This window comes from Gopherus flavomarginatus, chromosome 6 (genome assembly GCF_025201925.1).
Source record: "Gopherus flavomarginatus isolate rGopFla2 chromosome 6, rGopFla2.mat.asm, whole genome shotgun sequence".
Taxonomy (NCBI): Eukaryota; Metazoa; Chordata; order Testudines; family Testudinidae; genus Gopherus; species Gopherus flavomarginatus.
In genome coordinates this window covers 71,702,941-71,718,091 of record NC_066622.1, presented here as the reverse complement: position 1 = coordinate 71,718,091, position 15,151 = coordinate 71,702,941, and the positions used below count along the sequence as shown (strand labels likewise).

Here is a 15,151-nt window from a genome sequence, read left to right as displayed (position 1 = left end):
TAAGATCTAGGGTACCAATTGATGTGGGGTAAGTGACTGGTCTCTTGGGACTGGAAACAAACTGAATAGTGTGTGACTTTTGGTGTATGTGACTATTTGTCAGTAAGTCCAGCTTGCTTGCGTGGCAAGACAGACTGGAGAGTCACAGGGGACTGTCTGTGACTCCATGGTGAGGCTATTACAATGATCCAGGAGTTCACATTTGTTACTGACTTGGTGAAATCTAACCACAGGACACACCAGTGGTTTGAGGTGTCTGTCTATTTTTGACAGTCTGCTTTAAGGTAGGTATTCACAGTCGAGAACCAGTCCAGACAGCATGACACTGGTGTCTGGTTTTAAGAAAAAAAAGCAGGAAATGGGACCTGGAAGATTTGGCCTTACCTACAGAACAGATTCAGGATATCAGCATACAGGAAGGTCTCTCACTGAAAGAGTGGGGACAGGCTGGGAGGCCTGCCTGTCAATCCCAGTTTGGCAAAGAATGCTGGGAAGAGAAGGAGCCTGAAGCCCTATAAAATGCAGGTTTTTCTGCCTCTCAGGGCTAGTCTGTGCTTTTCTGCTGGGAGAGCTCAGTCACTTAAGAAGGTGAAAAAATTGCCCCCCTAACCAATATAGCTAGGTTGGCAAAAGCCCTGCTATAGACATAGTTATTTTATCTGGGGAAGTGGTACAAGTTATAGCACCAGAACTCTTCCGGAGAGTTACCTGGAATAGCTGTATTTTTGGTGCACACAAGGCCTTCCAGGGCCACCCAGAGGATTCAGGGGGCCTGGGGCAAAGCAATTTTGGGGGCCCCTTCCATAAAAAAAAGTTGCAATACTATATTCAAGTGGGGGCCCCTGTGGGGCCCGGGGTAAATTGCCCCACTTGCCCTGCCCCCCGACAGCCCTGAGGCCTTCACTAGTGTGGGGGGAGGGAGAAGGAGGAGAGGCTGGCGACTATGGTGGAAACTATGCTGGATGGTAAAGTCTGCAGGGACTCTCTTAACTTGAGGACTGCTCAGTGCTTTTGGGAAAACTGGTTCATGGTTATTCCACTGGCTGTTGATGTAGTAAACTCAGGGCCTTAATAAAGAGTGCAATAATAGTAGAAATAGCAGACAAAACTGCTTTGTGTTTTGACCCAAGATTAGAGGCAGGCAAATGATGGATTTTTTTGGCTTTGTGGAAATTCTGAAGCAATTTTTATTTTTTGAGTAATATCCATGGAGCCCATTTTTTAAAAAATTGTTTCAGATCAAAATAAACATTTCTTTCGACCTGAAACAAAACACTTTGTTTCAATTTTGAGCCTTTTTTTGGACATTTTTAAATTCTAAAAAAAAAAGAGAAATTTAAAAGAAAAATTCATCTTGAACAGAAAAATCAAAATGTATCATGACTGTTGATGACATTTTCTTTTTTTTCAAAATTTTTAAAGGGTTTTATCCTGACAAATAATTTGGCAAAATTAACATTTTGTGAAATGTGTTAATGTTGCCAAATCTGCATTTTTCACCAAAAAAAGTTTTGGTCAAAAAATGTTGCCCAGCTCTACCCAGGGTAACCCATGGGTCTTGTCGAGGTGCGAGCATATTAATCCTAAACATGCACATTGGTTTAGCTTTTTACTTAGAGATCTGCTCCATCAGGTGAAATGCTTCCTCTGGACAAAGAATTCATGACCAGGGGAGCCTTTCTGAGCAAAGTAGGTCCAGTTGAGGTTTCTTCTGATATTATCCATATACTAGTATTTGATGAACAAAACCTGGTCTGGGTCTCAATTTAGGTAATTCCCTAACCTACCTCTACACTAACTTCTTCAATTGGAACTTCCCCTTGTGGTTTCAAAGGGAGAAGTTATGCTGCGGTCCCGCTCTTTAAACAGCAGTGCGGTGTTGTCAGTGGTTTGCTAAATGAGACCCTTTGTTTACCAGCACCTCAGTGCTTCACTTGCCCACTATGTTACCTGGATCTTTCTAAAATGCAATTGAAATTTTAAAACAAGCCATCATCACCTCTGAAAATTATATTATTACATTTAATTTGCCAGGGGTAGGCAACCTATGGCACGGGTGCCGAAGGCGGTACAGGAACTGATTTGCAGTGGCACTCACACTGCCTAAGTCCTGGCCATCAGTCCGGGGGGCTCTGCATTTTAATTAAATTTTAAATGAAGCTTCTTAAACATTTAAAAAAACTTATTTACTTTACATACAACAACAGTTAAGTTATATATTATAGACTTATAGAAAGAGACCTTCTAAAAATGTTAAAATGTATTACTGGCATGCGAAACCTTAGAGTGAATAAATGAAGACTCGGCACAGCACTTCTGAAAGGCTGCTGACCCCTGAATTAGACCTATGTTTTATCATCCCCTAGAAACCAAGTGAAAACTCCATACTCACCTAAGTAAAATTTTTATCAGGAGCTGGTATCCATCATTATTTTCAAACTCCAAAAACAAAGCTGAGGAGATAGGATAGGAATCCTTAACAAAACACAAGATGATGCTAACTGCCTCACACATGTCAGAAGCCGGCAAGGTGTCAGCCAACTTGAATAGATTCTGAATGGCTATCTTAATGCAGTCCGCAGCTGTGAATAAACGACAGCACATGTTTAGTATTGACAGCCTGATGTTACAAACAACTGCAAAATCACAGACAAAATGTAACAACATGCTTGACATTACATTTCCCAATCAAACAGGGCAGTTAATTCTTCTTTTGGCTGGAGAAGAGATTTGGGGAGGTGGTGAGCAGAATACAGGAATACACTGCTGGCTTTAGAATAATAAAATTTAAAAATAAAAAAAAGTTCATTCCTCAATTTCCATTAAATTTCTGTGTTTGACCCACAGAAATGCAAGCAGCTTTATTAATATAAATCTGCCCCCAATGAAATCTACATACTGTGAGTCCAGCCCTTTTGATACATGGTAAATGAATGACAGATAATTAAGCAGCAAAGAATCCTGTGGGTGCCACAGGATTCTTTGCTGCTTTTACAGATCCAGACTAACACGGCTACCCTCTGATACTTGACAGATAATTAGATTATCTTGTATTAAGATGATAACATTCTCAGATAGAGATTAATAGTTTTTCACAATGAGGAGGACACATTTTGCTCTGAAGCTACTATTGTTGACTGGTCTTTTCCATTTAGTCTTGTAGCCCAGCTTCCAAGTGTAGTCATGCTGGCAATTCTTAGACAACTCACCTGCTGTCAGTCTACCTCTTACTACACAAGGACCTGATCTCACAAGTGGTGTGAATGAAGAAACCATGTTTGGGGACTTTTGCATTAAAAAAAACACACACAAAAAAAACCCCACCACACACATTTACACTCTAGGAGGAAGTTCTGATGGCAGAATGTTTATTATAAATTATCCTGATTGATTTTTCTTTTGCAAGGTGGAGATAAGTAATCTTTGCATTTTTTTTAAAAATGAAAACACCTCTAATCTAATGGAAAATTCCCGCTAGGAAGAAGCCAATCAGGATTTCCCAATGCACTGGGCACTGCAGCTGACAAAAGTTCAGCAAGGTGCTATGCAAATATCAGGGGAGCAATATTTAGAAAGCTGGGGAACCCCAGAGAAGCGAATTGGCTCTGGGGTCATGTGACTTGTAACTCTTTAATGTATCTCTTGCCTTGGGTACCTTTGGTGGAAGTGGGACAGGACATGACATGCTGCTGCCTGTAACTTTCTGTTCTATGCATAAATAAAGGACTTCAGTTCCCAGGTTCCCACCAGCACTAGATTGAGCTCTAGTCTAGAAGCTCATGCATTTGCAAGTGATTGACTCTTGGGGGAATGTAGAAATGAAACCTAGCCAAATGCGATTTTTCTTGCAGGAATTCATTCCACGGGTGCTCAGGAAAAACCAAACCTTGTAGGTACATGATGGCATTTTTGGTCTGGGCCTTTGAAATTGTCCGAAGCACACGGCTTGTGGGTGCTTTCCATGAGAGGTTGCACTGGTCCCAGAGTGAGGCTGTTGCTATAATTAGAGACTGAAGCTCGGCAGCTGACAGAAGTTCCTCTAAACCTTGTTCCTCCCTGTATAAGTTGAGCATTGTCTGGAAAAGAAAATTGATTATAATGCAAATTAAATGCAGAATTCTGGGAAGTATACAAGGGCTCCATAGGCTTGAATATATCAGGTCAAATCTGATCCTAAATTAGTGGATGCAGTTCCACTGAAAACAAAAGCAGCGGAATACTTTATACTATGAATACTATGGCCGCTATCACCATAATATCAGAACCTCTCCCAAGTATCTAACCATCAGAACAAGAAGATCTGTCCTCAGTCCCAGCCTGCAGACATAACAAGATTAGTTTATAGTTCAGGTGTGTAGGGGCCCATGCAGGTGTAAAAATTGGAGGGAAAGATAAGTTGATGGAATGAGATTTTCATTCACTTCTGTAACTGGCCAGTTCCAAGGTCACTCTTATCTCTTGCAGCATGGAGTTCCACAGCTTGGTCCCAGCTCCAGTGGAAGGTCAGTCTCCCACTATCACTGGTCTCTGCTTATTGGTTGACAGTGTCATTGTTCTGGTGGAACTCTCATGGAACCTCATGACTGGAAGCAAAAGTGATCCCTCAATAAATGTCTTCTGCCCAGTAGAACCTCTCCTTAGTTTTAATATGTAAATCTTTCTTGCACCTACACAATCCCTTGTTGCACCTTCAGGTACCTAAGAATAGTTATCCCTGCCTTAATCACATTTAGTAAGGATCTCTGGCCCAATACTTAATACAGGATAGATGGCATCTTTCTACCTTCTCCCTGCCCTAGCTTGTACCTTATATGCAGCTCACTGCTGGTTCTAAGCCAAGCACAAAGAACACCAAAGGCAGACAAATAATAAATATCATGTATTACATTACATTACAGGAGGTCCAAGGTACAGACTTGGTCTCCTCCCATTAGCTTCCATGGGAATTAAGGCCATTTGGCATTTTGCAGAACTAGGCCCTATTTTGTGGGGTGGTCAGAAGATATCACTGGGACTCCTAGCAATTGTCAGCGCCATCATGTGCTTTACTGTCATTTAGATTTCTAAACAATATCTAAGATTTTCAAAGCAAACATTTACCTTCAGTGAGGGCTGTGTGTTTATGTTGGCATGGAAATCTCAGCCAATGTGCACAGGGGGGAAATGAACCAGCATGGTAATTCAGTGTAACACAAAACTCTGGGCTAGCCAGTGCCAGCAACACACTACAGACACAATGAAGTACCACTCCAGAGGGAGCCTTTGGATTTCTCTTCTGGCCCACTGAGAAATTTTACTGCTCATACCCTTTAATCTCTCATGAAGGAGGGGTCCAAACTGTACTTATGGAAAAGCCTTATTGAATTTGACAGTGATTAAACCGATAGGGCTCTATGGATATTACTCAAACTCTATAGAATCTAACAGACAGTGAGATCCTCTCTCTAGAGCTGTTAGGACAATCTACAGAACGTCACAGAACAATAGTCCTTGTTCTAGAATTCTATAGGATGGCTTAAAAATTCTATGGAAAAAAGTTGCCATTCTCTATTAAGTCCCATGGTCTTTTACAAAAGGACTGAATAGGCTGTTCAGGAATCTTGGCTTCTTCCTTACTCTCTCTCTCTCACCACCTTAGTGAGTTCAGGCAACCAATGACTCCTGCAAGTGTGATTTCCAATCCTGGACTCCCACCAGATCAAAGCTACTCACATGCTACCCAACAGCTGTTGGATTTCATCTCCCTCTCCCCCTAAATGCCTAGAACAGAGGTGGGCAAAGTACGGCCCATGGGACCATCCTGCCCGACCCGTGAGCTCCCAGCCAGGGATGCTAGCCCCCGGCCCCTCCCTCACTGTCCCCCCTCCAATGCAGCCATGTTGCCGCCGTGCGGGCAGCGCTCTGGGTGGTGGGGTTGCGCTCTCCTGCTGAGCAGTGCGGTGGCATGGCTGGCTCCGGCCAGGTGGCACAGCTGCCAGATTTGCTGTTCTGAGCGGCATGGTAAGGGGGCTGGAGCCAAGGGGCTGGACAAGGGGCAGGGGGTCTCAGCGGGTGGGCAAGGGATTGGGGGGTTGGATAAGTTTGGGAGTCCCGGGGGGGGCTGTCAGAGGGCGGAGGTGTGGATGGGGTCAAAGCAGTCAGGGAACTGGGAACAGGGAGGTTGGAAAGGGGGTGGGGTCCTGGGGGTGGTTAGGGGCAGGGGGTCCCAGGAGGAAGCAGTTAGGGGAAAAGGAGCAAGAGGAGCTGGATGGGTCAGGGGTTCTGAGGGGGTCAGTCAGGGGGCGGGAAGTGGGAGGGTTTGGATAGGGGGTGGGGGCCAGGCTGTTTGGGGAGACACAGCCTTCCCTACCGGGCCCTCCATACAGTTCTGCAACCCCAATGTGGCCCTCGGGCCAAAATGTTTGCACTCCCCTAGCCTAGAATATGGTTCCCATGGGTTTCATGGTACAGCCATGCAGCCTGCTGAGTTCTGGGACAGCCAACAGTACACTTATATCACTGCAGTCAAAAGCAAATCTAAACAAGACTAAAACAGTACCCTTTTTCAGGAAATGAAAGACAAGATGGGTGAGGTAATATCTGTTATTCAGGGCTGGATTACCCAATAGCCAGACTAAGCACGTGCTTAGGGCACCAACAAAGCAGGGGACACCAAAAAAAAAGAGATATTTTTTTTAAATTTGATATTTGATATTTCAAAAAAAGCACTGAAGTACAGTAGTCATCATGGGAAAAACCAGAACTTAGTTAGACTTTCTTACACTCCACTACACACTCTTCCCCTGTTTTTTTGTTCTCTTTTTATTACTTATCCCCACCTAAACCAGGGGGGCGTCCTACTAACGCAGATCGAAATAATGCGAGGAAATCAGAGACTGTAACTGATCATCCTACTCCTGGTGGTAAAACAGACATTGTTCTAGAAGGTGTGGATGTATCAGAGACTCAACCTGCTCATGCTGTAAATAATAGGAGAAAAGATCCTCGTATGTGGGTTGATTTCAGTACCGATGATGTAGCTTACCGGATAAATTGTGGACCAAATGACTGTCAACACCACACGGGGCCATTTGAGAAATCACACTGGACTTTTACCAATGGCAAACAAACAAGATATTGTCCACAAAAAATATTTTTCGGCATGAATGTGAATGGTGAGAAATACACTCGAGAACGGCTACTGTATTCACCATCAACAGGGTCTGTGTACTGTTTGCAAACTTTTTGCATATAAACCTTCAACATCCTGGTTTGCTGCAGATGGTTTTAGTGACTGGCAGAATACTGTTTTAATTGAACAACATGAAAATAGCACTACTCACAGAGATTGAATGTTGACATATTTAAATCGAAGACAGGGCTTTGGATTAACACAAAAATTGGAAGAACAAATTAAAGGGGAGAGTGAATACTGGCAACATGTCTCGCAGCATAATATAGCTGTTATTCAAATATTAGCTGAATGTGGTCTGCCTTTCCAGAGATCAAATGACACATTTGGATCATTGCAGAATGGAAATTTATTGGGATTGCTGGAGCTTGTGGCTCAGTTTGACCCATTTTTAGCAGGCCATATCTCAATATATGGGAATACTGGCAAAGGTAACCCATCATACTTATCCAAGACAATATGTGATGAACTCATTGATCTAATGAGTGACAAAGTTCGTTCAGCTATTGTGGACGAAATAAGTACTGCTGGGTACTTCAATTTATCTGTCGACTGTACACCTGATCTTTCACATGTTGATCAACTGAGTATTTACTAAGATGTGTCTCTCCCACAGATGGAAAACCAGTTGAACGATTTATAACATTCCTCAATTTGAAAAGCCACACTGGTGAAGAAATGGCAAATCAAGTACTGCATTATCTGTGCCAAGTTTGCAAAATAGATTTCTCGAAGTGCAGAGGTCAATCTTATGACAATGCTGCCAATGTGTCAGGGCATTATCAAGGAATGCAGAAAGATGCTTATAGAACAGAACAAATATACCATATTCATACCATGTGCTGCACACTCTCAATCTTGTTGGCCGCAGTGCTGTTGATTGTTGTCTGGTGGTAGTAAGGTTTTTCTCAACATCCAGTTACTTTATACATTTTTCTCTGCCTCAACACAACAATGGGAAGTTCTTAAAACATATTTGGGCATATGGATGCATTAGAAAATATAGCTGAAGACCAATCACAAAAGGGAGAAACTATACGAGAGGCAGAAAACATTGCAAACAAGATGCAAGAAAAGATGGTTACTCACCTTGTAACTGTTGTTCTTCGAGATATGTTGCTCATATCCATTCCAGTTAGGTGTGCGCACACCACGTGCACGTTCGTCGGAGACTTTTTTACCCTAGCAACACTCGGTGGGTCAGCAGGTCGCCCCCTGGAGTGGCGCCGCTATGGCGCCTGATATATACCCCTGCTGGCCCATCCGCTCCTCAGTTCCTTCTTGCCGGCTACTCTGACAGTGGGGAAGGAGGGCAGGTGTGGAATGGATATGAGCAACACATCTCGAAGAACAACAGTTACAAAGGTGAGTAACCATCTTTTCTTCTTCGAGTGCTTGCTCATATCCATTCCAGTTAGGTGATTCCCAAGCCTTACCTAGGCGGAGGGGTCGGAGTGAGACGTTGCAGAATGTAATACCGCTGAGCCTAAGGCGGTATCGTCTCTAGACTGTTGGACCAATGCGTAATGCGATGCAAAGGTATGGATGGAAGACCAGGTGGCCGCGCGGCAGATGTCCTGTATGGGAACATGGGCCAAGAATACAGCAGATGAAGCTTGAGCCTGAGTAGAGTGGGCAGTGAGATGGCCCGCCTGAGCATGAGCCAAGTCATAGCAAGCCCGAATACATGATGTAACCCAAGATGCAATACGTTGGGAGGAGATTGCCATGCCCTTCATATGTTCCGCCACCGCCACAAATAGCTGAGGTGAGCGCCGGAAGGGCTTGGTCCTCTCCACGTAGAAGGCGAGAGCGCTCCAGACATCCAAAGTATGGAGCTGTTGCTCTCATCGCGATGAATGCGGCTTTGGACAAAAGACTGGCAGAAAGATGTCCTGGTTAACGTGAAAGGCAGAGATGACCTTAGGGAGGAATTCCGGGTGCGGTCGCAGCTGTACCTTGTCCTTATGGAACACAGTATATGAAGTCAATGCACGAAGCTCTGAGACTCGTCTAGCCGAGGTGACAGCGACTAGGAAAGCTGTTTTCCAGGACAGGTACAGCAACGAGCATGTGGCCAAAGGCCCAAAAGGGGGCCCCATGAGCCTGGTTAAGATGAGGTTCAGGTCCCAGGTAGGGGTAGGGCATTTGACCTGTGGGTATAGTCGCTCCAAGCCTTTGAGGAATCTGGAAACTATAGGGTGGGAAAAAATGGAACTGCCAGCTTCCCCTGGATGGAAGGTGGATATAGCCGCAAGATGTACTCGCAGAGAGGAAATCGCCAACCCCTGCTACGTGAGAGACCACACGTAGTCCAGGATAACGGAGACTAATACAGAATGTGGAGAATGGCCGTGCTGGTCACACCAGTGGCAGAAGCACTTCCACTTTGCGAGGTACGTCAAGCGCGTGGAGGGCTTCCTGCTTCCCAGCAACACCTGCTGTACTGTGGCAGAACAGCACAACTCCAACTGGTTTAACCAGACAGGAGCCATGCAGTCAGATGAAGGGACTGCAGGTCCGGATGGTGCATCCTACCGAAGTCTTGTGTGATCAGGTCCGGCCAGAGGGGCAGGGGAATTGGGTCTGCCAGGGACAGGTCGAGCAGCATGGTGTACCAGTGCTGCCTCAGCCAAGCCGGAGCGATCAGGATAAGGCGGGATCTGTCCCTGCGGAGCTTGAGCAGGACTCGGTGGACGAGAGGGAACGGTAGGAAGGCGTAACAGAGGTGGCCCGTCCACGGAATCAGGAACGCGTCCGACAGAGAGCCCGGGGAGCGACCCTGTAGGGAGCAGAACACCTGGCACTTCCTGTTCATTCTGGATGCAAACAGGTCTATGTGGGGAAAGCCCCACCTCCGGAAAATCGAATGGAGAACGTCTGGACGGATAGACCATTCGTATGATAGGAAGGATCTGCTCAGGTGATCTGCGAGAGTGTTCCGTACTCCCGGGAGAAAGGAGGCCACTAGATGTATGGAGTAGGCTATGCAGAAGTCCCACAGCCGTATCGCCTCCTGACACAAAGGGGAGGACCATGTCCACCCTGCTTGTTGATGTAATACACGGCCGTTGTGTTGTCCGTGAACACTGCAACACAACAGCCGTGTAGATGGCGCTGAAACGCTTGGCATGCCAGCCGGACCACTCAGCTCTCGTACATTGATGTGGAGCGTCAACTCCCGGGGTGACCAAAGGCCTTGGGTGCGCAGGAGCCCTAGGTGGGTGCCCCAGCCCAGCAAAGACGCGTCTGTTGTTAGGGGCATGGAGGGCTGGGGAGGATGAAACAGCAGGCCCGCACACACTCAGGATGACGTCTTCCACCAGTCGAGGGAGCCTAGAACATTCGGCGGAACTGTCAGAATAATGTCCATGGCGTCCCTGCCCGGCCGATAGACCGAAGCGAGCCAGGTTTGCAGAGGGCGCATCCGGAGTCTGGCATGCCTTGTGACGAAAGTGCATGCAGCCATGTGCCCCAGGAGAGCAAGGAAAGTACGAGCAGAGGTGGTTGGAAAGCTCTGAAGACTTTTGACAAGGGAGACTATGGCCTGAAACTGGTGTAGGGGCAAACTGGCCATTGCAAGGTTGGAGTCCAGCATTGCCCTGATAAATTCTATCCTCTGCGTAGGCACCAGGGTGGACTTGTCCAAATTGATGAAAAAGCCTAGACGCATAAACAGCTCCCTGATGATGGCAACATGGCTGATGACCTGTGCCTCTGAAGCCCCTCAGATAAGCCAGTCGTCGAGGTAAGGGAAGACGTGTATTCGACGACGGCGCAGGGAAGCAGCGATGACCGCCATACACTTCGTGAAGACCGAGGGGCCGAGGAAAGACCAAAGGGAAGGACAGTAAACTGGTAGTGACCCTGATTTACCACAAAGCGCAGATACCTCCTGTGTGGGGGATAAACTGCAATGTGGAAATAGGCGTCCTTCATGTCGAGAGCAGCGTACCAATCTCCAGGATCCAGGGAAGGAATGATGGTTCCTAGGGATACCATGCGGAACTTGAACTTTTTGATGAATTTGTTCAGTCCTCACAGGTCCAGGATGGGCCAGATGCCCCCTTTTGTCTTGGGGATTAAGAAATATCAGGAATAAAACCCCTTGCCCCTTACCTCCTCCGGCACCTCCTCTATAGCTCCGATTGAGAGGAGCTTGCAAACCTCCTGAATGAGGAGTTGCTCGTGAGAGGGGTCCCTGAAGAGGGACGAGGAGGGGGAGTGGGAGGGAGGGGGAGAAATAAACTGAAGATGGTATCCAAGCTCCAGCGTACGTAGGACCCAATGATCTGAGGTCAGCTGGGACCATGCCGGAAGGAACGGGGAAAGGCGATTGTAAAAGTGAAGAGGATCCAAGGAGGGAATTGATACACTGCTCTCAGGCACACCCTCAAAAGTTTGCTTTGGGTCCCGGTGGAGGTTTGGCGGGACCGGAATTGTTGCCCCCTTGAGGTCCAGACTGATGTCTGCGGGTAGTACGATCTCGTCTTTGGGCAAGATCCTGTCTTGGCCGAGGTGGGGGGTAAAGGCGCTGAGGTTGGGAGCGGAAGGACCGTCTCTGAGTCTCGGGTGTATGCATTCCCAGCGAATGCATAATAACCCAGTTGTCCTTCAGACTCTGTAGTCTGGGGTCTGTCTTTTGCGAGAATAAACCTTGTCCATCAAATGGCAAGTCTTGTATGGTGTATTGTAGCTCAGGCAATAGACCGGACACTTGCAACCAAGACATGCGGCGCATAGCTATGCCAGATGCGACCGTTCTGGCTGCAGAGTAGGCAGCATCTAACGAGGCTTGTAGCGAGGTTCTCGTGACCCTCTTTCCTTCCTCTAGGAGAGCTGTGAACTCCTGACAGGAGTCCTGGGGAACCAATTCGGTAAACTTGCTGACAGCCTCCCAGGTGTTGTAGCTGTAGCGGCTTAAGAGGGCCTGTTGGTTCGCCGCACGGAGCTGAAGGCCTCCAGCAGAGTATATTTTCTGGCCCAACAAATCCATGCACCTGGCCTCCCTAGATTTTGGCGCGGGGGCTTGTTGGCCGTGGCGCTCCCGTTCATTGACTGATTGTACCACCAATGAGCAGGGGGCGGGGTGCACGTAGAGGTATTCATACCCCTTAGAAGGCACCATGTATTTTCGTTCTACTCCCCTGACTGTGGGTGGGATGGAAGCCGGGGACTGCCAGATGGTGTCTGCTCTGGCTTGGATCGATCTGATGAAGGGGAGGGCCACCCTGGTTGGTGTTTCCGCCGATAATATACTAACCACTGGGTCCTCCACCTCAGGAACTTCCTCTACGTGAAGATTGATATTCTGGGCAACACTGTGACGAACTGGGAAAGTTCTTAATGTTTTCTCTGAATACTGTGTTGGTGCCTCAGTGTACCCTAGGCAGTTCTTAAGTATCTGGCAGAGCAAAGGGCCAGTGCACCTAAATGCCTGACACTCTGTCTCTTAGCAAATGATGGCCTGGGCCCCTCCTCTGCAAAGGTGCCAGCTGAAGGTGTTGGAGACAAAGGGATCAAGTGACCTCCTGGCCCGGGAAAGGAGCTGAGCAGAGAGGAGGGGCTGGGAGGGGTTGGTAGTCTGGAGCTGGCTGGGGTCGAGGTTGGAGGGCAGACCTGGAGGTCTGGCTCACTGACCCCCAGAATGGACCCGGCCGAGGGGTCTGGTCCGCTGTATCTACAAGCTCTGTTTTAGACCCTGTTCCTGTCATCGAATAAATCTCTGTTTTACTGGCTGGCTAAGAGTCATGTCTGACTGCGAAGTGGGGGTGCAGGACCCGATGGCTTCCCCAGGACCCCACTGAGGCGGGCTCGCTGTGGGGAGCGCACAGAGGCGCAGAGGATGCTGAATGCTCCAAGGAGAGACCCAGGAGGTGAAGACGTGTGAGCTTCTTGCCCTGAACAAGTCTGCTCCAAGGGAGAGGAGGCTCCCCAAAGTCCTGCCTGGCTTGGTGGGGAGCAGTTCCAGAGCATCGCCCGGTGACGCCGTGACAACCACGCTGCAGAAGATCCTGGTGTGCTCGGAGATCAATTGGCGGGGGCCCCGATGATGATGTGTCCATTACCGCCTCATCCGGGGAAGAGGAGGATGACAACCCTGGGATGAGTGGGTCCTGGACTGACGTCTCATCCTGGGGGACCTCCGTCTCTGGAACATCATGCTGCTCAGGTGCATGTGCAGAGTCTTCCTCTGTACCAGCGGGGGGAGGCCTGCTGACTGTGGCCTCTGGTGCACAGTGCTCCGAGTGGCCGGAGTGTGCTGGGCCCATTGGTTCGCCTTGGGCTTGGTGATAGGCCCAAGGTGTCCAAAAAGACCATTGAGGTGGTCCATGGTCCAAGTGGGCCTGCGCATCTGAACTCCCGTAGGAGGCGCTGTCTGCGTGTGAGGAGGCGGACGGGTGACACGACGGCCATGGAGGAGCTGAAGTTGATTAGGCCAGGTCTCTGCACCCATAGAGCTCATCCCTGCGCAGTACCAGCGAACTGTACTGGGAACTGTGGCGGTATCGGGAGCAGGACCGGGACCTGCTACCAGCTCAGTGCCAGGAGGTCGACCGGTGCCTTATGTCGTCGTGCCGGGATCAGCTGCGAGAAGTACGTCGGTGTTGGGACCTGGACCAGTGCCGAGAGTACCACGACGGTGACCGGGATCTCGAGCGGTGCCGCGAGTATGACCGGTACCGTGGAGAACGGTACTGGGACTGCGAGCAGCACCGGGATCGGGAGCGATGTCGAGGCCGAGAGTGATCGCGGGATCTAAATCAGGACCGATGGTGTTCAGTGGTGCCCGGTGAAGGTGGTCGCACCATGGTTGGCTTGCCCAGCAACTGAATAACCCGCACTGGAGGTGCCAGGGGTTGGGGCAGTTCGGGCTCTGTTAGAGCTATTAGGTCCCGCGCCGCGGAGAAGGTCTCTGGTGTGGAGGGCACGACGAGCTCAACCACAGTGCGCACTGGGGAGCTGGTAGGCACAGGACTCAACGGCTCCTGTGAAACTGGAATCAACGGTGCGGAGACAAGCGGTGCTGCAGCAGTTGATGGTGCCAGGTGGTCCGTCTTGGAGATACGCTCCGACTGCGGTGTAGCTGTAGGTGCTGCAGGAGCCTTGTGCTTCTTGCTCCTCGGGGAGAGGGAGCAGTGCCGGCCGGAGGGTTGGGCTGCTGAAGGGTGGTGACGAGGAGCCTTTATCGGTGCCAGGTGGTCCGGTGCAGACGAGGCACTTGTTCCCGGTGCCGGAGTCGGTGCCGAGGATGGAGGAGTTAAAGCTGCCTCCATCAAAAGTTGTTTCAGGCGAATGTCCCACTCTCTCTTTGTCCGGGGCTTGAATGCCTTGAAGATTCGGCACTTGTCCACAAGGTGGGATTCGCCTAGGCACTTTAAACAGGAGTCGTGTGGGTCTCCTGTGGGCATCGGCCAATGACAGGCCACGCAAGGCTTGAAGCCCGGTGAACCGGGCATGGGCCCCAGTACCAGGGGAGGAGAAGGGGCGAGCCCCTGATCCTCTTTAACTATATACACAACTATAAGAACTATTAACTTAAATACTAACTAGAACTACAGAAAAGAACTATATACATGATACTATACAAACGAGCGACTCGCTAGGGAGGTGGAGATCAGCTAAACCACGCTCCACTGTTCCAACGACCAACACGGGCGGTAAGAAGGAACTGGGGAGTGGATGGGCTGGGCAGGGGTATATATCAGGCGCCATAGTGGAGCCACTCCAGGGGGCGACCTTATGACCCACCGAGTGTTGCTAGGGTAAAAAAGTCTCTGACAAACGTGCACGCGGCGCGCACACACCTAACTGGAATGGATATGAGCAAGCACTCAAAGAAGAACTAGAGTTTGTATTCATGTTCACCATGTGGAATGAAATTTTACAACATTTTTACCACACAAGTTAAGCTCTTCAAGAAAAAGAATCGGATTTGAAAACATGTGCAGACATCTGTCAATCATTAGCAGACCACTT

At 48.6% G+C, this 15,151-nt stretch overlaps 1 protein-coding gene across 4 annotated transcripts in view; it reads right to left on the bottom strand.

The window, feature by feature from the left end:
• Positions 1-15,151, bottom strand: part of WDFY4 (WDFY family member 4) — a 257,556-nt gene that overhangs the window by 209,042 nt on the left and 33,363 nt on the right. For all 4 annotated transcript variants that reach the window (XM_050959877.1, XM_050959876.1, XM_050959875.1 and 1 more), the window contains 2 exons: positions 3,887-4,076; positions 2,393-2,582 (listed from right to left, as the gene is read on the bottom strand). In XM_050959877.1, coding sequence (XP_050815834.1) covers positions 2,393-2,582; positions 3,887-4,076 — 380 coding nt within the window. The remainder of the gene's footprint in view (positions 1-2,392; positions 2,583-3,886; positions 4,077-15,151) is intronic.